This window comes from Abrus precatorius, unplaced genomic scaffold, assembly GCF_003935025.1.
Source record: "Abrus precatorius isolate BTA unplaced genomic scaffold, Abrus_2018 Scaffold4, whole genome shotgun sequence".
In the NCBI taxonomy this organism is placed as follows: domain Eukaryota; kingdom Viridiplantae; phylum Streptophyta; class Magnoliopsida; order Fabales; family Fabaceae; genus Abrus; species Abrus precatorius.
This window is the reverse complement of record NW_020874384.1, coordinates 18,646,220-18,667,485: the sequence shown is the minus strand read 5'-3', so window position 1 is coordinate 18,667,485 and position 21,266 is coordinate 18,646,220. Positions and strand designations below refer to the sequence as shown.

At 31.6% G+C, this 21,266-nt stretch overlaps 2 protein-coding genes across 5 annotated transcripts; one reads left to right on the top strand and one right to left on the bottom strand.

Moving 5' to 3' along the window:
• The first annotated feature begins 1,234 nt into the window (after nt 1-1,234).
• LOC113866364 (calcium-transporting ATPase 1) lies at nt 1,235-9,048 on the top strand. Of its 4 annotated transcripts, none has more exons than XM_027501251.1 (8): nt 1,235-1,771; nt 2,886-2,940; nt 3,023-4,971; nt 5,321-5,479; nt 6,020-6,191; nt 6,293-6,591; nt 7,138-7,406; nt 8,546-9,048. In XM_027501251.1, exons 1-7 carry the CDS (start codon nt 1,595-1,597, stop codon nt 7,384-7,386), a joined length of 3,060 nt encoding a protein of 1,019 aa, XP_027357052.1. In that variant the 5' UTR covers nt 1,235-1,594; the 3' UTR covers nt 7,387-7,406; nt 8,546-9,048. The 4 variants fall into 4 exon arrangements, with proteins under 4 accessions (XP_027357052.1, XP_027357053.1, XP_027357056.1 ...); XM_027501252.1 differs by having other exon boundaries at nt 8,022-8,952; XM_027501255.1 differs by having other exon boundaries at nt 8,530-8,905.
• Nucleotides 9,049-10,468: 1,420 nt separating this feature from the next.
• LOC113865734 (cyclin-D5-1-like) lies at nt 10,469-13,037 on the bottom strand. Its single transcript, XM_027500461.1, has 5 exons — nt 12,445-13,037; nt 12,216-12,302; nt 11,837-12,128; nt 11,569-11,702; nt 10,469-11,486 (listed from the first exon to the last, which is right to left on the bottom strand). Exons 1-5 carry the CDS (start codon nt 12,670-12,672, stop codon nt 11,298-11,300), a joined length of 930 nt encoding a protein of 309 aa, XP_027356262.1. The 5' UTR covers nt 12,673-13,037; the 3' UTR covers nt 10,469-11,297.
• Between the last annotated feature and the right edge of the window lie 8,229 nt (nt 13,038-21,266).

Sequence of the window (21,266 nt, the reverse complement as noted above, 5' to 3'; positions counted from 1 at the left end):
TTTTAAATTTAAACAATGCTTCACACACACACACGTATAATATATATATAAAAGTTTAAAAGCTCTTTTTACCTTCTTTATTATTGTTATTACTATGTTTTTTACCTTTCTTATACTTACAAACTCTTCTTAATCCTTCGCATTCTCACTCTCTTCTACTTTTAGTTAACATTGTATATTTATAATACAAAGTTATCAAAATTATAATATAAATTTATTTATACTTTCACACTGTATTTAATAAAAAGTATTTATAACTTCAAACAAAGTGTAAAAAATTCAACATATTGATTTTAAAATATTTAAAATCAAACCGTATTATACTTTGTGTGTTTTGCATTGTCGAATGCATATACTTTCCTTGATAAAGAAAAAGAAAGCTGCAGCAATGCAAAACTTTTTCCAGTTAAATACTTTTTCATTTCTTTACCCATTTACTTTTGAGATTTTTTTAATTAACTGTCTATTTACATGTTTAAGATAACATTACTCATTATCTATTTAATTATATTATTCATAAAAAAGCTTAAATATTTTATATACTTATCATAAAAAATTAAAAAAGTTTATTTAAAAAATAAAAAATAGTTTGCCTTAATAAATACTTAATAATAAATTGGAATTTAAATTTTATATTATATAAACAAATAAATAAATAATGAGAAGAATACTAATTATATAATGTATTTGACTTTTGTCTGTATATTACATTATTTCAGTGCATATAAACTATACTTTACACAATAAGAAATGAAAAGAGTTGCAGTGAGGGTCCCACGTGTGGCATGGGCCATGCTGTCCGAAAGCAACAGGCTTCGTTTTAACGTGCAGACATGAGAAACGAGAATCCCTGATCCAAGTCTCATTTCTCCGACTAGCCCACACTGTAGATATTTTTAATTTTCAGTTCACAACTCACATCAATTTCTATGTTTAATATTCTTTTATATTAGAAGAAAAAAACCCCAAAATTTAAGTTAAGCACTCTCTTTGGTAACGTTAGGTTCAGTATTCTTGCACAGATAATAACCATTTTTACTATAATTATAAACAAATGTTTACAAGTTTTATAAATAAAACTATTTATTATATTAAAATTTAAAAGTAAATAAATATTTTATTATAAAATAGTCTTATTAACATATTAAAAATATTAAATAATTCAAATGTTATCCATTTATGATGAGAGGTAGGAAAATTAATAAGAAAATATTGTATAAAATCAGTGATATATTTGACGTTAGTAAATCAATAGATGTAGATCTGAAAAAATATTTACACAATTTTTTTTTTTAATTTATCGGTTTTAAAACATTGGTGAGTGTTAGTGGGAGTGCAAAACGTGGCTTGCTTGGTGAGTGAAGTTGAGTTGACGATTGGGTGGTTTGGCGTGTCTCTGATTCTTGTTGACGCTGGTTGAAGCCGATACACGATTTCTGCACTTGGAAGCTTTTGTGTCTTGGAACTCAAGTATCTTAGTGTTTAAGCGGATATCATAAATCTCTGTTATTCTGCTACTTTTATTTACAGCAACAGAGGAAGAGACATAGGTGTTGTGTAGTGAGGTTGAATGAGCTAAGGCTAAGTTGAATAGATGGAGAGCTATCTGAATGAGAATTTTGGGGATGTGAAGGCCAAAAACTCATCGGAAGAAGCGCTTCAGAGATGGAGGAAGCTCTGTTGGCTCGTTAAGAACCGCAAAAGGAGGTTTCGCTTCACAGCTAATCTCTCCAAGCGATTTGAAGCTGAGGCTATTAGACGCTCCAATCAGGTTTCTTCTTCTTTTTTCTTTTCGTTTTTCTTCCCAGATCAAGACTAAATGCATTCCCCAATCCTAGTTTACACACTATTTTCTCCTTTTTGGTAAGTATTATTAGTTAATCTGGAAAACTAATATGGCAAATCTATATCTATCTAATCTTATCTATCTATCTGTATATATTTGTTGTTTTGAGTTTCCTTTGATGCGGTGCATTCCAAACATCACAGCTCCATTTATAGAAATGATCCGTGATTATGTAATTCCTTATAGTAAGTTATCTCGATGCTAATTCAACACCACGGCGTGAGCATTGGATACTTTGATCTAGGAATTAAACGTCAATGCTTATGGTAGTTCTGGTGGTGTGCTTCTCCTTTGTTGAGTACCAGCAACTAAAGGCTTTTGGTAATGTTCAGCAAATTACAGTTGCGGATACAGAATATTATCATCATTGCCTAGCGCTCGATAGCATTGACTATGGTGCGCTGTTCACGTGCTTTAGAATGCCAGCAACTTGAAAACTGCCCAGTTGTTCATCCCTTAGCCTTTCGTCTGCAAAAGAGGGAATGAAAAGATTATTCACTGTGGGCATAAATGACACTGTAGTCATATTGATCTGTTCCATTACTATTTTTCACTTCTTTCTTTTTCGTTCCCTTCTTGCTTTTAAGACTAGGCTATCTTGCATATTGTTTTGGCTTTGAGGTTCTGTTAGTAATGACTTTTATTATTTTAAGGAAATAATCAAATGATAATAACAGCTATAAAGTGAAATCTTCAGTTACTGAACAGCCTACCCTTTGTGCTTGGCTGGGATTTATGTCATGCGTGAGAAATTACCTAATTTTCTTAAACTTGCGCAGCCAGTTATTCTTTACAGATTTCAGTAATCATACTTAAGTTTGAGTGGTTAACCACTTTTGAATTTCATGACATGGTATTTCTGAATTTGACTAAAAAAATGAGCCTTGGAAGGGTTGGAATATTTATATTCTCAATATCCTGGTGCATCCCAAGATTACTCTAATGGCTTAACTTTATGTGGAGTAATATTTGATCATTTAAATGTTGTAAAATTAATTCCAGAATCTCTTAATCCCCCTGTCCCCACTATACATTGTAGGAGAAATTCAGAGTTGCAGTGTTGGTTTCACAAGCTGCACTTCAGTTTATCCATGGTAAGAAAGTCAACCTGCATGCATTTTAAAATTGTTGTAAAGGTTTCACTTTTACATAATAAGCAAGTCTTTGCTCCTCCAGGTTTAAATTTGTCAAGTGAGTACACTGTACCCGAAGAAGTTAAAGCTGCAGGTTTTGAAATTTGTGCTGATGAGCTAGCATCAATTGTTGAGGGACGTGATGTGAAGAAGTTGAAAATTCATGGTGGGGTTGAGGGGATCACAAACAAACTCAACACCTCAGTCGATGATGGGATTTCAACTTCCGAGCACTTGCTGAATCAGAGAAAAGAAATCTATGGAATTAATAAATTCACTGAAAGCCCTGTCCGGGGATTTTGGGTCTTTGTATGGGAAGCCCTTCAAGATACAACCCTCATGATACTTGCTGTCTGTGCCTTGGTCTCTTTGGTAGTTGGCATGATAATGGAAGGGTGGCCCAAGGGTGCACAGGATGGAATTGGTATTGTTGCAAGCATATTGCTTGTAGTGTTCGTCACTGCCACAAGTGATTACAGACAATCACTGCAGTTTAAGGATCTAGATAGAGAGAAGAAAAAAATTACAGTTCAGGTCACTAGAAATGGCTGTAGACAGAAGATTTCAATATATGATCTGCTTCCTGGTGATATTGTTCATCTTAATATTGGAGATCAAGTCCCTGCTGATGGGCTTTTTGTGTCTGGTTTCTCTGTGTTAATAAATGAATCAAGTTTGACGGGAGAAAGTGAACCAGTGAATGTCAGTGACCTTAATCCTTTTCTTCTGTCTGGAACCAAAGTTCAGGATGGATCATGCAAGATGCTTGTTACTACTGTTGGAATGAGGACGCAGTGGGGTAAACTAATGGCTACTCTAAGTGAAGGGGGAGATGATGAAACACCCTTGCAGGTAAAGCTCAACGGTGTTGCTACCATTATTGGGAAAATAGGCCTCTTTTTTGCAGTAGTGACTTTTTCTGTGTTGGTCCAAGGGCTATTTAGCCGCAAGCTGCGAGAAGGATCCCAGTGGATGTGGTCTGGTGATGATGCTATGGAAATCGTAGAATTCTTTGCTATTGCTGTTACTATTGTTGTTGTTGCTGTTCCGGAAGGTTTACCTTTAGCTGTAACATTGAGCCTTGCTTTTGCCATGAAAAAGATGATGAATGATAAGGCCCTTGTCCGTCACTTGGCTGCTTGTGAGACAATGGGATCAGCCACTACTATCTGCAGTGACAAGACCGGCACACTAACTACTAACCACATGACTGTTGTAAAAGCTTGCATATGTGGGACGATTAAAGAAGTAAAAAGTTCTCTGGTCTATTCTGATTTCTTATGTGATATCCCTGATTCTGCTTTGGCAATTCTACTTGAATCAATATTTAACAACACTGGAGGAGAAGTTGTCAAAAACAAAGATGAGAAGATTGAGATTCTGGGATCACCAACTGAGACCGCACTCTTAGAATTTGGGCTGTCACTTGGTGGTGATTTTCACAAAGAACGACAAGTGTCAAAACTTGTGAAAGTTGAACCTTTTAATTCTATAAAGAAGCGCATGGGGGTGGTTCTACAGCTCCCTGATGGTGTTTTCCGAGCACACTGCAAAGGTGCCTCTGAAATTATTCTAGATGCATGTGACAAATTTCTAGACTCAAGTGGTGAGGTTGTTCCCCTCGATAAAGACTCCATCAGCCACTTGAAGGATACAATTGAAAATTTTGCTGGTGAAGCTCTCCGAACACTTTGCCTTGCTTACATGGATATTCATGATGAATTTTCTGTTGAAAATACTATTCCTATTAAGGGTTACACTTGTATAGGAATTGTGGGTATTAAAGATCCAGTTCGTCCTGGTGTTCGAGAGTCTGTCGCCATTTGCAGGTCAGCTGGTATTGCTGTTAGGATGGTTACTGGAGACAACATTAATACTGCAAAGGCTATTGCTAGAGAATGTGGAATTTTAACGGACGGTATAGCAATTGAAGGCCCCGAGTTTCGTGAGAAGAGTGAAGAGGAATTGCTTGATATCATTCCAAAAATTCAGGTACATACATTTCATTTTAATATATTTTTCTGAGTTCTTTATTCTTGTCCTAGACTAAGACTTGGAAACTCTAGACAGAATTTGCTATAAAGATGCCAATATCTTAAAATATTTACCAGAACAATTCGTGAAAACTCTCACTTGAAGTGTATTTGTTGTTTTGCAGCGTGTGCAAGATTAGTGTTCTGCATATTCCTTCTTTATATACACTACATATCACATTAATGTACACCATTAGAATATACCGAGTGATTCTTGAAGCTAGAAAATAAGAGTTTGAGAGTCTCCAGTACCCTTTACTGAGAAGAAATTTCTTTATGATCAACATGTGTGATGTCTATATCTGCAGGTAATGGCTCGATCTTCACCCATGGATAAGCATACCCTGGTGAAACACTTGAGGACAACATTTGAAGAGGTTGTTTCAGTTACCGGTGATGGTACAAATGATGCTCCAGCACTTCACGAAGCAGACATTGGACTTGCAATGGGTATTGCTGGAACTGAGGTATTCCAAGTCAACTCTATGTTGATCTTGTCTCAGTAAAATTCTTCTTGTCTAGAAATTTGAAAATTGGAATGATTTGTTTTGAGACATTATATTTGGTTCTACTTTTCATGTGGTATTATTAGATAACTGGATACAGTGGGTATGCCTCACAATCTTTATTTCGAAATGCAACTTGAATATATTGAAAGTAAATCTCTGAATTCTCTAAAAGGTATTGGTAAAGGTGAAGTGCTTATGATTTGCATGCTTGTTTTAGCTTAATTTTGGGAAATTATTGGTCCTCCCCCCCCCCCCCCAAAAAAAAAAAAGAAAAGGAAAGAAAAAGCTCTTTTACGAAGCTGCAAAAATAAGCTTTTATTTCCTCAAAATAAGCTGAACAAATTGCTTTGCACTGTATTTATAATACTCATTATCTGAAAATTCCCAATCTTATCATTGGTTGCTATGGAAGGTCTTGATCCTTGGAATTATTGTCAGGATAAATTTGTACTTGATAATATATTTTATAAAGCTGTTTTTTCTTGTAAATTTTTTCAGGTAGCAAAAGAAAGTGCTGATGTAATAATATTAGATGATAACTTTTCCACTATTGTGACCGTAGCCAAATGGGGCCGCTCAGTCTACATAAACATACAGAAATTTGTGCAGTTCCAGCTTACTGTAAATATTGTCGCTTTGATTGTCAACTTCTCTTCTGCCTGTTTGACAGGTAATCATGATGCTTTCCTCAACAAAGTTATCATTTTTTGCAGTAATTCATTACTTTTTGTCTCAGTCTTATTTTTTTACTTGTCATATATGAATTACTAGGAAATGCTCCCCTCACTGCGGTTCAACTACTATGGGTCAACATGATTATGGACACTCTTGGAGCACTTGCACTAGCCACTGAACCTCCTACTGATGACTTGATGAAAAGACCGCCTGTTGGGAGGAAAGGAAACTTTATCAGTAATGTGATGTGGAGAAATATCTTGGGGCAGTCTATATATCAATTTGTTGTAATCTGGTTCCTCCAGACAAGAGGAAAAGTAGTTTTTCATCTTAATGGCCCGGATTCTGATCTAATGTTGAATACACTCATTTTTAATTCATTTGTGTTCTGTCAGGTAAACCTAAAACCATCACCTCATTGGATTTTATTCAGTGTCTCTATCTTCCTTTGCACTAATATGGTCCCAAAATTGAAATGACAGAAGTTACATTCATGTGCACATTCTGGCTGGCTTTGGAGATTTTTTTCAAGTTGTTGACTTCTTTTGCTTTATTCATTTCTTTTTCTTGTAATACACATAGGGAAAATTTTGAAGTTCTCTGCCATCTGCATTTATTGCTTTTTCTCTGGATCTGATTTCATGTTCTGACTAGACAAGTTTGTTTTTGCCTTTTCTCACCTACCTTTTTAGTTAGTAGTGCATAGTAGAAGTCTGTTTTCCTCTTGTCTATGATAAAAATTCACAATAATTATTTTTTTTAAATGATGTTCTAACTTCTGACTTTTGGAATATTAAAATTTAAAATATTGTGGTTGAATATTTTTCTAAACTGAGTGCATGAGTAGTGAAATTTCCTGAATAAAATTTCGAACTATGATGCCTTGTAAGTGTTCTCTGATTGTGCTTTTTATGAACACTGTTATTCAATTATCCTGCCAGGTTTTCAATGAGATTAGTTCCAGAGATATGGAGAGGATAAATGTATTTGAAGGTATACTGAAGAATTACGTGTTTGTAGCTGTCCTCACTTGCACTATCATCTTTCAAATCATAATTGTTGAATTCTTGGGCACCTATGCAAACACATCTCCTCTTAGTTTGAAGCAGTGGTTTGGTAGTGTGCTCCTTGGAGTCTTCGGCATGCCAATTGCAGCAGCTTTGAAGATGATCCCTGTGGGATCCATGTAAAATAAATTCAGACAAATTAGGTACATGCGTGCTCACTCTGTTCTCTCATGGAAATCAAGTGTCTTGTTTGCTCCTGGCCTCTTTAAAGAGATGCCAATTAAACCAAAAGTTTTATCTGTGTGAAGTTCTCTAGGCTAACAAATTAGTGGCTTATTTTGGTACTTGTTGCTGGTGTCAGAGTAAATATCTGTGCATTTTGCATAATTGTTGTCAAATCTCAAAATGATTTATATTATATAAATTAAATTTTTAACCTTTAATGTAATGAGGTGAATTTGCAGTATATTGATTGTAATTTCTGTTCATTTGAATGATTTATTATTATTATTTCTGTGGTTGGATCTAGGGTTGCTTCTTTGTTTTTTGTGACCTTTTCTGACTAGGCCAAGGTAATAGTGTAATGTTTTAGTTATTATCAAGGCGATAATAGATCAAATGCAAGAGTTTATCGAGTTTGGATGCTTCTAGAACTGACGTTGGAGCTCAAAGCTTCAGACAATGACAAATAGGATTTTCAGCTCACTCTGAACTATTGTGTACAACTGTGTGTATTAATTTAAATGAAAAAGACAATTTATCCAATTACTCTCTCTTCTAAACTTGGTAGTAATTGTGAATGCAACTCATATTTCTAGGCATTTTGGACTTCAGTTCCTTGTATCAACTGAGGATGTAACTACTATAGTTACTGATGAGCAATTAAACTGGGGAAATTTTTGAGGTTTGATACCCTGGGGAGGCATCATCGATGATGGAACATGCACTTGGATATTTTGTCTAATCAATGCCGGCAGGATAGCTAATTATGAATGTACAGGATACTGCTTGGTATCTGTTGTACTGAGGAAGAAAACAATCATCTTTTATCTTCGAATGTCTCAAGTTCCAACAATAGTTTGGTTTAAATCTGGAGTATCCATCTGGAAGTTTTTGAGGATATTTTCTTTAGTCTGTGGCTCAACTTTCTATTATTGTCAACTGGCAAATATCAAGAAAAACAGCTTTTATCTTTTGCATGTGGCTATGAAATGTATCTGTTGGGAAGAGAATTATGTTTAATATGCATATATCACAAATTCTCATCTTCTGGAATTTAAGTGAAGTTCTTTCAGTTAAACATGTACGCCATCTCATTGTGATCAGAAATTATCTCTGGCAGGTTGGTTCCTTTGGCCGAGGGAAGTTAATTTTGGTACTGCAGTTAGCCAGGAATATTCGTGGATACCTATTATTTTATTGGTGGAGATCAGGAGGACAATGTCAAGAAGTACAAAGTGCTTTAATTTAATCCTAATGAAGCAGAGGGTATCGAGGCAAATTTTGGCTTCTCAGGTACTCAATGGATGGAAAGATCATTAGGTCTATTGTTAAAGAATTGCATTTGCTCTAGCTCCACACTACCTTCATTGTTCTATCAATTGGGCAGCTCCAGCTAGTGTATCTGATTTAATCTATTTTGCTTCGGTACTCTTATAATTTTCAGTGCTGAGGCCGTTGGAATAAAATTATTTGGTCGTTTGAACTTTGTTGTAGGTCAAAATTTTAATCTAGAACTAACCTAAAGCCGTTAAAAGGATTCAAGAGAGACCAACACCGCATTACAAGGCCTGTGCGTGTGTGTATACCCATTCTCTTACATGCTTTTCACTTCGTTCCCTTAGTCCAAACATGTGTTTATGATTACCTCTTGCAGTTAGCAAAACAACTTTGATGAATGGTTAATGAAGAGGTAATTAAAAATGAAAACTATCAAGAACGTGAACATGATTTCCAAAGACCCTTGAGTAATAAACAAAATATACTTTGAGCTAAAAAATGACAAGACCAGCTTTTGTGGCTGACCATATATTTTGTTTTCTTCCCCCGAATAGTAGATAGTAGTTTTTTCTCTGTTTCTAAAACTACTGATATTTTTTTAAGGTCTCACTAACCGGGAATGTAAGACATTGGTTAAAGAATTGAAATTCTAATAAAAATAATATTAAAAGACATTAAAAATTACATAAAAAATTATTATTATTAGGTAAAATTATTTTACATTATTGTTCGTTGTCTTTCTCTTTATCTAATGGAAATGAATATTTTTATGTTCAGATTCATCAAAGATTGAAAATAAATATTTAAAAAATTAATTTGTTTATGATTTAAGATTTAAGAGTGGATTTTTAATATTAATAGCAAGATGAAGATAAAAAAAAAGAAGAACGAATAAAAAGTGACAAAGATAGATACAATAAATAATACGCATGATACAATATATGTGATATAAAATCACAATTTTTTTAATAAAATTAAAATTTTAACGGGAGAAGATTTATTTAAAATTTTTATAAAAGTTAAAGAATTAAAATGAATAAAAAAATTAAAGAATAAAATTAAAATATTTTTAAATTTAAAGGATAAAAATATTAATTTTATTTTTTTATTATTGACTATATTGCCGATTATTGGTCAATTACTTAATTTCATACTCACAGTTTTAAGTGTATTTAAGTTGAATATTTCGTTTGTCGATACATCAAGATCATTTGTCATCTCAAGTTGAATTAGTAAATAATATATTACAGTATTGTTCAGCTCAATCCTCTGCATCGAAGATGCTTCTCCAAGGCAGCTTTGTTCAGTACAAGTACTGCTTTGACCGCTGACATCAATCATCTCTCACGGACTTCAAGTTGACCCTTCAACATATCTAAATTCATCATTCCTTTGTTTGTTCTCACTATGCAGTAGGGAGCAACTAGGTCTCTGACTCCGGACTTGTATTCTTATCATACTTAAGTGGAGGAGTCAATTTCAAGTGTGACAAAATGCCTCCCCCTTCTAAGCATGAAATAAATAACTTCCGTATGAAAACGTACTCTTTTTTCTAAAAACAAAAATCAGTGGTCGAATATGCAAACAGGCATGGTGTATTGGTGTTCAACAACAAGATGGCACTGATATTCTCCCCTATTTCAACCAAGAAAGAAAAGAATTTGTTTAGGACAAAACCCAGAGGAGCACTAAATTTTTAACTTATTTTTTCTTTGTAAAATACTAGAATTATGACATCCAGTAGTCCAAAACCAGTATACCATTACCATGTTTAGGATGTTGTAAAATAAACCTTAACAGGGTACAATAATCGATTGCTTCAAAGCATAATTAACATAGAAATCCTTTTGATTCCACAAACAATATATCGGGTTTCATGACCCATGAACACAACGAAGTCATATAAAATTTGCAGGCAAATGGGTAGGTCCCACCTTAAAGGCAGTCCCAGACATTGAAACAAATCCAATCACATTCATCCTTACAAAACTTTTGTGATGGCCAATATGCAACACAAACCATGCACCCAAACACACCAACAGAGTTTTTCCCGACCTGCTTTCAGCCTTTTTGAAGACATTACTAAAGCATCCCAAGCATCCATCAAAACGTAGGTTTGCAAGAGATGTGACAAAATCCGTTATGAAGAGGCAATGAAGGTTAAAAATAATTAACAGAAAAAAAAAACAATATTAAGAATGAAAAATAAAAAACTTTAAGAAAATAATAAGAGGAAAAACAATGGCCTAAGTCCTAAGTGGCTGTTTCTGCAGCTTTCTAGATCAGCATCTGGCTTTTGTTTACCTGGTTATTTGATTTGAACACCTCAACTAGTATATGCATCCCAATTACAAAGCCTCAGTTTTTATTCTTGCTTCTTCCTTTGTTCCTCTTCCCCTTGTGGTTCCTCAGGATGGCATCTAATCAAATCCTAAATGATTTTTCTTCCAGTAATAATCAATGACTTTCCCAGGTGGGTTTCCCTCCCTCTATCTCTGGGTGAGACTAAAGCTGGAAGTAATCAAGAATGCGACATAATCTTCACATAAAATAATTAGACCTTCAAAAAGAAAAATCAAAATTTTGGACTTTTGCTAATGGAGCCCCTTCCCATCACTACTTCCTTCATCATCACTGAAAGTGAGTCTTCTTCTCTTTGCCATTGGATCAGAGGTGACTCGTGAACTCTCTGTCATTATAATTGGCGTATGTAGCATCATGTTTCTTCTGGTTTTCTCCTCGTATAATCTTTGAATTAGATTATAGTACTCAAATACATCTTTCTGTGAATAAGAAAACAAAAGGGCCAAAATAATTAATCCAGATTGACAATTAGTAAATATAAATTGGTGTAATTTAACTCACAGGTTGAAGAAAGCTGTGTTGAGGAATTGAACTCATCTTCAACTCGACTGCTTCTATCGTCAATTTTTTTTCCATTGCCACCAAACTAGCAGCCGCAGCAATAACAGATGGTTTGTGATCCATTAAATTAACCTCTGCACAAGAGAACAAATATTTGCTTAATGCATGTGGAAATACAATTATATAACTCATTGAGAAACACAGAGATGAGGTCAAAGAATTCATTTCAAAAGGAAAAATAGAGTATATTCCATTGCTCATAATTCACCTTCCATTGTGGTCAAGATGAGTTGCATGGTCTCGGAAACAATAGGACTTGATGGGGATTGGTTGGAGAACTTTGTGATGAAATAAGAAAGAAAATGAAAGGGAGTGATGATACCCATTTTCCACTCCAATGTGCTCAGCACCAAAAGCTCCATTTTTCGAATAACTCTTCCCTCAAAGGAATAATCTTCCAATCGAAACTGTGATAGCCCCGGCACATTGCATTCCTCCATCTTTGCAGCGAGAGAAAGACATGCAATTGACAGTAACCGAATTGCCCAATACTTGTCACTCTGCACAAAATGGGGCATTCAGCCAAAAGGGTAAAGAATAAGATCAACGAAGAATGTTGCCATTGGAAGAATAACATTTGAGCTTACATCAATAGACCTTCTGGAAAGGAACCGATCGAAGTAAGTGACCGACAAATAAGCCGTTTCCAAGCGAAAACCAAATGTTGCTCTTGTCTGGGCTCATTTTACCATTGAAAATGAAAAGGGAAATTAAAAAAGAAAAAGTAAAAAAAAAAATCAAGTTTGATTTTCCTATTGCAGTTTCATTAATGATTATCTCAATCGAAAGTACAAGAAAATGGGTCGTTGGACTAACTTTGAGAATCCAATTGATTGCATCCATGCGGGCACGTTTCTCCCAGTCCCCAAACACCAAAGTCTCGTCCCTTTTGAACCCAAAAACTCTCTCTCTCTCAATCAAAATACCCGCATGCTCCTCCTCTGAAACACCACAATCCCTCCATGATTCAACAAACGACTGTTCTTCTTCCAAGCACGTTTCGCTTTCTTGGCAAATAAGGCTGGTAGAAAGATCATCATCCATTTTCTTTTCTTCCAAAGCAAAGTTTCCTTTTCTTTCTTGATTTGAAGAGATTTCGCCACCCAAATCAACAACAATGCAAAAAAATCCGTCTCTCTCCGGAGTGTTTTATATGATATGATAATTAAGATAACATGATTGTGTGATTAAACCACCTTACCTAAGAGTCTAGAATTAACGAAGAAAAGAAGGAGGCTATGATTTAGGTGGAAAAATGTTAAAGCTGTTGTAGCGGTTACAGTTTGAAAACATTGATTATCTTGTCTTGGGCATGCGAGAAAGGCGAGATTTTAGCTCCAGCGGCGAGAAAAAGTGAGTGTGATGAGTGCGTTGTTATGTTTCGGTGTTCATTGTTCAAGGTGTGATGTTGGGTGGGTAATGAGGATGATGAGGTTTTGATTTTAGTTCGTTTGACCCAAAAAGTCTTGGCATTTGTATTTGGTCTGAATCACGCGTGCTTTTAGGCGCGTGGAAAACACCCCACCAGACCCATCAGTGAATAGAGATGGGTCGGTTCGGTTCGGGTCAATTTTGTACGTGGGCCCTATCCTGAACCTGAAGTCTTTGAAGCGGGCCGGGCTTTTATTAGATATGCACGGTGGAGGGTCCGGGAGAGTAGACAATCCCAAACCTCAACCCTTGACCAGTCAAATATAATAACATAACCATTTCCCTTTCAACAAATAAACTGAAATAACTTTGTTTATTCATAAAAACTTTCGATGTTCCACGAGGTTCATGGCAAGTCTCATGAGTGCCAAATCGTACTCTACAAGAAAATCCTAGTGAAACATTATACTCACAACAATTTGAATACCTAGGGGAAAAGTGTTGTAATTGTTTTTAACGTTTTATTTTGCTCTCTTTTAATATAAATTAAAATATTTTATTAAAATTATTTTTTTCATAATTTGATACTTACACTTTTTAATATTAAAATTATAAAAAAAATCATGTGTGAATTACACTTTCTTTTATTATAATAGTTTTATTTTTAATATTTTTTTAATTTGTTATAATTTTTAGAGATAAAAATTATAACAAATTAAAAAAAATTATTTATATAAAATCTTAATATATATTATCAATACAAAACGTCAGTATAGTACACTATCTTTTAGTATAAATCTTAAAATTGTTTTTTAATAGATTATTTTTTATTGAATATAATATATATTAGTAAAAGTCATTTTAACACTTAATAAATAACAATATTTTTGTAGTATCACTTTGTGATCATCTCAAAACTGGCTTCTTCTGCTTTTTATCACAGAAAGAACAGCAGTAGCTGATGCGGTGGAATAATCTGCTGTTTGGGAATACATTGCGTAATTCATGTGTAGCAGATAATTAAAGTCACAAAACTTATCAACTCTCTTGTTTTTTAGTCATTTAAAAAGTGGACTCTAATGGATGGCTAATTTATAATGTAGACAGATCGCACAAGATCCAAAATTCCAAATATCCCACTATTTATATTTACGTGAAATTTCAATATTTTTAGTGGGTTTCTTCAGACTAATAAATATTACTATGAAAAGGAAGAATAATGTTGTCCATTTAAACAATAGTTTTGAGTTGCAATTAGCTTTTGGTGCTTGAGTAACAATATTTCATGGTCTCGTACGTGGAAATCATTGATAGCATATATGTACATCATAACTTTAATGGGTCGTCTATTTATCATAATAATCTCTATTATATTTTATATTCGTATAACTTTAATTATACGTTAAGTCTTTCTATAATGATTCAAACAAACAAAAAAGTCTTTCTATAATGATTGATTGCCCTCTTATACGATGGTTTATGCTACAAGACCATTTTTTTTTGTCTTTGTAAAAAGAAAATATTTTTAAGATAAAAACATGTTTAAAAGTTTTGTAATATCAAATAGATTTTTAAAAGAAGCAAAAACTCAAACAAACTATTACAGTATTTTTCACATAGATTAAAATAAAAAAACCAAATGAAAGATACTGTACTCAAAAGCCTCAGTAATGTTAAGATTGGAAGAGTTTTGTTTTAACCAAACTAGTATTTGAGTGACTTAATAATTCATAAATAATATGTTTTAAGGATTAAAATAAAATTTTTATTGGATAATGGCATCTCGATTTAAACAAATAATGATGGATATTGTATTTATTCACGTTTTGTATTTTATTTTAACAACTTTAAAAATACATAACTTAAAACACTCAGATGTATGTAAATACATACATGTAGATACAGATACAGATAAAAAATATTTATTTTTATTTATACTTGTACGGTGTTTTAGTCATATTTTTTACAATAATTAGATTTTATTTTTGCAAGTTTAAAATAAGTAAAAAAAAGAAAGCAAAATAGTGTTTTTATTTGAACCAGTAAATCGCCTCTATTTTTTGTTTTATATATATATATATATACACATTTGAAATAGGGTATGTATATTATTAAACATTGACTAGGAAACTTTATAAAATGTAATTATTAAAATAAAAAAATTCAGATAAAAGCGGTATCTTTGATGTTCATGTAAGTAGTTTTTTAAAGGAAAAAACAAAGACTTAATAAAAGTAAAATGGAGTAAGTGCGTAGCAGTTGCTTCCATGTTTCATGCCACATCCGTATACCGTAGTACTTACTTTACCGCCATTTTTAAATCAGCCTCATGTGAATCCATACGTGTTTGGTTTGAATTATTTTTATAGTAGATTACGTTATTTTTTAGATAGTGTTTATTTTTGTTTTATACTTTCTTAAAAAGTTAATGTATATAATTAAATATTTTTTTATGATTAATTATTTTAAATATAAAAAATAATATTTTTTGGTATTTTTAATAAAAAATATCATTTTATACAATTTAAATATAATAAAATATTTTATTTCCGCGAATTATTCTCTTTTAATCTGTAATATTAAATTTGAGTTTCAATACTCGAAAGGAATGTATAAAATTGTTTTAGTAAAAAAGTACTTCTGTTTTAAATGACAAATATAATAAATTACTTTAAAATTATTTTTAATATATTTAAATATAAAATTTATTATACATATAATCAATTATCATAATACTTAATTATAAGTATAATCAATTATTAAAATAAATAAATTTTTTAAATTGATGCAAACACGAACTGAATGGGAAGGCGATTCTAAGTACTATTTCGTAACAACTGAAATTTATTTAACATTTCAAGATATTTTTTTATTTTTTGTTAAAATGATATAATATTTAATATTACAGATAGGTATATTTTTATTATATTTTTAATTAAATCTTATATTTATAAATTACTATATGGATGCAAAACTTATTATAAAATTTGAGTGAATTTTATTAAATAACAAATGAGGCTCAATACAAACATTAATATAAATATCTCGTAACATTATAATTTAATACGAAAATATCTATTTTTATAATAAAATTTTTGAGAGCTGCAATGAATTGTTGGCACGGTTGGAAAAAGAATTTAATTCAATTGATCATTGGAAGGATATATTCAAAATTTTTATCTACAATCTTTGAAATAAATATAAAATAACAAATTATATTTTTCCATTGAAATTTTTGTTAGGTTACGGCAATTTTTTTCTTTATGTCAACGCGTGTCTTAAATTTATTTTATATTTTTGTGATAAAATAGGCTTTAAGTAAGGTTTATTTAAATTATAAATACAAACATCTTGTCATATTAAATTTAACATAAAACATATATTTTGGCAATAATATACAATAGATAGCAACAATGAATAATTGACATGAATTGAACCCCTCTTTTTTCTTAAGTTAAAAAGTCACGTTATCTTGATGACAAAGAGAAGTCAAATTGATTCGAAGGATAATGTTAATTTGGGTTAATTTTTTTTTCTCCAAAATTCTTATTTAATCTTAAATCTTATAAGATGTCATTCATTTTATTCTTTAATGTCAATATAAAATAAAAATAAATAAATAATATTTATTCAAATATATATATATATATATATATATATATATATAGAATTTTGTACTGTTGTAATAATAATCAAATCAGAAACCGAAACTCGGCAGTCAAACTAACGATTGCAAAATGTTAGCTCATTTTTCAACCTACTTTTATTTTGAAGCTTGAACAGTATCTCTCTCCTCTTCTTCATCGAAGCAAAAAAATAAAAAAGAAAAGAAGAAAATGAGATCATATTAAATTATCAATGGATTGGGGAGTAAATTATAATTCAATATATATATATATATCATATTCAAATAAATTTAAGACAATCTAATTATTTGTTAATAAAACAACATTGATTTAACCATCCCAAAAAAATGATACAATAAAATTTAATACTTCAATTATTAATAAAAAAAAAAAACATGTATGTAGTCTATTAAACTATAAAAACTATAAAAAAAAAGAAAATTGTAACATTACATTTAACGATTAAAAGAATAGAGTGATGTTTTTTTTTTATATAAAACTAAAATGAAAATATTTATATATTTAAGGGATTTACAATAACTTCAGGGAATTAAAATAGGATTATATTATATATTAAATATAAAAATAAAAGGCTCAAATATATTTTAATCCTTTTTATATAAATATAGTTAAAATTTGTGGTCCTTCATTTTTTTATTAATTTTAATTTATATAATCTTAACAATTATAAAAACAGCTTATTAAGTCATGTCTGCTGCTATATTTTTTTTGAGTACTTCTCGTACTTCAATTCAATAAACATATGTCTTATTGTTGATAAAAAGAAATTATAAAGAGGAAATTTTAGCTTCACAAATAAATATCAATTTAATTCTATATCTGCCGAGAAATCTTTACGCAATTTTTTTATATTATTATAAGTATTATTATAGCTGTGTGTTAAAATGCAAGTTATAATAATATACACTCTTCCAATATTTCCTTTTACAGGTCGCCATAACACAAGAATTAAAAAATATAAATAATATTTTAAATTTGATTAAAACTATTAATTGATTTTTATTATATCTCTTTTTTATATTAATTAATTTTTCAAAAAACATATTTTAGTTGATTATTCAGATATAATCTAAAATATATAATTACATCATAAAACAACAATCAAACTAAAATAACATTGTTAAAATGTCAAACAAAAGAAAATAAGGTGAGTAATATGTTGAAATCAAAGAGAACTTAATTACATATACAAATTCACAAATAGATTGAGAGATTTTTTTCTCTTTTTCAGGTCAAAAGTGAGCTTGAGTTTACTACTGTACCATGTTTGGCTTACATTGGGTTTATCAATGTAATAACATGCGTCCATAAAAGATTTACTCTCCTGCCATCTCGTATTTGTTTGGGACTTTAAGATCGCATCCACCAAAAGTAACTCATATTTAATTTGGTTGTGTCTTCATGAAAGCAATATATGCGTATCTGCTTTCGCACCGAGCATACATAATGCAGGCAGTCGAAAAATCAGCTAGATTTGATGTATATCAAGGTATGAAAATATTTCATGCATCACTAGGGGTAGATATTTAAAGGTATCTTTTTGATATTTGAAGTGCATTTTCAGATTGTGTATATACAAATATTAATTTATAATGCTTCAAATAATTAAAAATTAACAAGTTTTTAAAATTTATCGCTTTTTGCATTGTGAAAAAACAAAATATATATATGTATTTGAAGAGAGAGGTGGTGGTATTGGATGGATCCATTAATATTGTTAACATGGAGGTTGGGTCTAGTTTGGAAGAATAATTTATTGATAAGAAACTACCAGCGAGAATGGTCCATGGTTCCCATAATACTGAACTTTGTGAAATGTGATAGCTAAGTTTTTGTCCCCGTGAGTGGGGCTTTGTTCACTTAACTACAAAACTTAATTATATAACTCTTTCCCCTCTGCACAAACGTACTGCGCTCTGGTCATGCTATGTTATGTTGCTATCCTTCTTCGTCTCTTTCCCAGTTCTTGGAGGGATATTAGCAAAAACGAAATTATCAACACCCACATGCATTTTGTTCCCAGCCCGGAAGCAATGCAAAGAAAACGATAAATTCAAAGTATGCCTTTTTATTTCAATTTATTTTCAAACAGCTAGGATGGTTGGGTACCCATTGATGTTATATGATAAGCTTTTTCTGCAGTTAATGACAATAAAGTCTATCTGCTGTATTTAACGTGCTCTTACTTTTCTTTGTTCTTTTTCAAATAACAGCTGGAAACAAAACTAGTCCAAAATGGGCTCAATATATGTGTAGAATAAAAAGAAAACTAGTATTTAGTGTGAAATCCATAAAATATAAGTGCCATGTCAATTTGACTAGGAATATAGCTGGAAATTGAGTAGTTTTTATTTATTATTTTTTTATCACCTGCAGCCTTGCAAATTTTATATATCAAATGTTCAGTCTTAAGCATGTGAGGAGTGAATTGAAATATCTTACATTGATTAAAAATAGATACATGCTAGTTTTTAGAAATGAATTATACATAATCTTTTTATAGTTACAACTTGACTTTCAACCTTATAATATCTTTTTGAGTTATTCTAATTTTATAAAAGAGAAATATTTGAAGTGGAGAGTGAGAGAGAGAGAGAGAGTAAAAACCAGCGTGCTTCGCAGCAATTCGTTTGTTTTTGTTAAAACACTTAAGAACAAACGTTAGCGTTAAAATTATCCTTATTAATATGATTAATAGAAATAAAATTTTTAATATAAATATTATATGCCTTTGTTAATGGTATGATGCATTAATAATTTTTTTGCTAATGTTCATATTAATATTTTAATTTTAATTAGATAAAATGTTATATTAATAAATTCAAACTTAACGTTAAACCATTACGATATGCTATTCTTTTTCCATTTTCGTATTGCATGTACGCCACCTGATCAATAGAAAAACATCAATACATCAACCTTACCATTCACTCAGTTTTGTATATATATGTACTATATATACTATTTCTAATTACTCAAACAGTAATTCCCCACCCCTACCTCCTCCTCAAAAGAAAAAAAAAAAACCACTTCCAATGCTAATATATTTACTCCTTATAATACTCCAGTTGTTCACAAATCTCTCTCACTAAAGATCCTTTCCTCTTAAGCCACCAACGAATATAGATACTAAATCGATGGGATAATCCATTAATGTCCCATCTTGGACTACTAAGAATTTGAGCGAAAGTGAAGACTAATTAAAGACAAACAATTGATAGGCATGAATAAGCACATGGAAAGCAAAAATAGCTTCAAAGAGCAGAGAAAGGGACAGTTATATTATATTATATGTCACGTATTATTCTTTCAGATCCTACTTGTATTATGATAAATAGCATTATTGTCGTATAGTGTGTGTTATTCTAGTTGCGTTTTTTTTAAAACCTTGATTAATCTTCCTTGATCAGATTATATCCTTTTAGTCCTTCATCTAGCTAGTACGTATAAACAAAAATATTGCGGCTAAAGGTTACATCACTATCTGATCGGTGCAAAGGGTTTGTTTACATTATATTTAGCCAATTCATGAAAGTTTTTTGTATTTAACTTGCTAACAAATTTGGACTCGATGAAGAAATTGTTCTTACTTTTCGTCAACATCTAACAAGTTCACATAGTACGGTTTTATTCAATACTCAACAAGAATAATTAAACACCTTAATGTTGGTCACCTGCCGAGATCTAGATATGAACAGAGGTGCGTGTGCAAAGTATAAAAACAAATTTCCACTGGCCAATAGAATATTGTTATTTGTAAGTACAGATCTGTCAATACCTAATTATAAGTTGAATAAGTTTCGGGATTTACAGTATATGCTTAATTATACTTTTATTCCCTTACTTTATAGTTTATAACTTATGCATGATCTGAATCTTCCTCATTCTAATTATTCACATTAGTGTTAATTTTTATTACAAATTGTCTTATTTGTCCAAATTTCCAAATTTATATTACAAACTTTGGTCCCCTCCCTCTGGGGATAAATGATATCTGATTAACGTGTTAAAAGTTAAATTACAAGCTATTCAATTTAATTTTAGGTTTTTTTTTTTTTTTTTTATAAATCACCCTTCGAAACTGTTCACCATTTACCTGGTTTTGGACACTTAGCATGTCACAAATTTTCTTTACTTATAACTATTCATACATTTTTGTTTGTCAATACTGAAAAGTGTTTGCTGCCTACTTATTATTCAAGCCGGTATGAAGTGAGAAATTTGCAACTTTCACGTTAAACACGCATACAAAATCACATATCGTTAATACTGAGGTAAATATCTATTAACATATCATAATTGTAGCTAATTTTAGCGAAGCCACCGAGTAGTGAAGCAACAGCACATTGAGGTAGGTCATATGACTGAAATGAAGAGATCGTGCACAACAAATAGAGGTGATATGGCAGTATCGATAGTGAGCCTGAGAAGATTTACGTACACTTTGAAAAGGAAAGGCTGGCGCAATACTCTGAGGACATATATGGTACTCAGGACATGCCTGTAAGTCACCCTTATAAAAGGTAATGTTAGGTACGGATCCATGGGGCAGCATGTATCGTCTTGCCAACCTTACTCGCCTGGCCCATGCAATATTGCTTATTATTCTTTTCATTCATT

Excerpts from the sequence above, each read along its gene's own strand:
- LOC113866364 (XM_027501251.1), top strand. The coding sequence starts at position 1,595 with ATGGAGAGCTATCTGAATGAGAATTTTGGGGATGTGAAGGCCAAAAAC. Across the intron at positions 4,972-5,320 it reads ATATCATTCCAAAAATTCAG|GTAATGGCTCGATCTTCACC; the intron begins GTACATACATTT and ends CTATATCTGCAG. Across the intron at positions 5,480-6,019 it reads TGGGTATTGCTGGAACTGAG|GTAGCAAAAGAAAGTGCTGA; the intron begins GTATTCCAAGTC and ends AAATTTTTTCAG.
- LOC113865734 (XM_027500461.1), bottom strand. The coding sequence starts at position 12,672 with ATGGATGATGATCTTTCTACCAGCCTTATTTGCCAAGAAAGCGAAACG. Across the intron at positions 12,303-12,444 it reads CAATCAATTGGATTCTCAAA|ACAAGAGCAACATTTGGTTT; the intron begins GTTAGTCCAACG and ends AAATGAGCCCAG. Across the intron at positions 11,703-11,836 it reads CATCTTGACCACAATGGAAG|AGGTTAATTTAATGGATCAC; the intron begins GTGAATTATGAG and ends TCTCTTGTGCAG.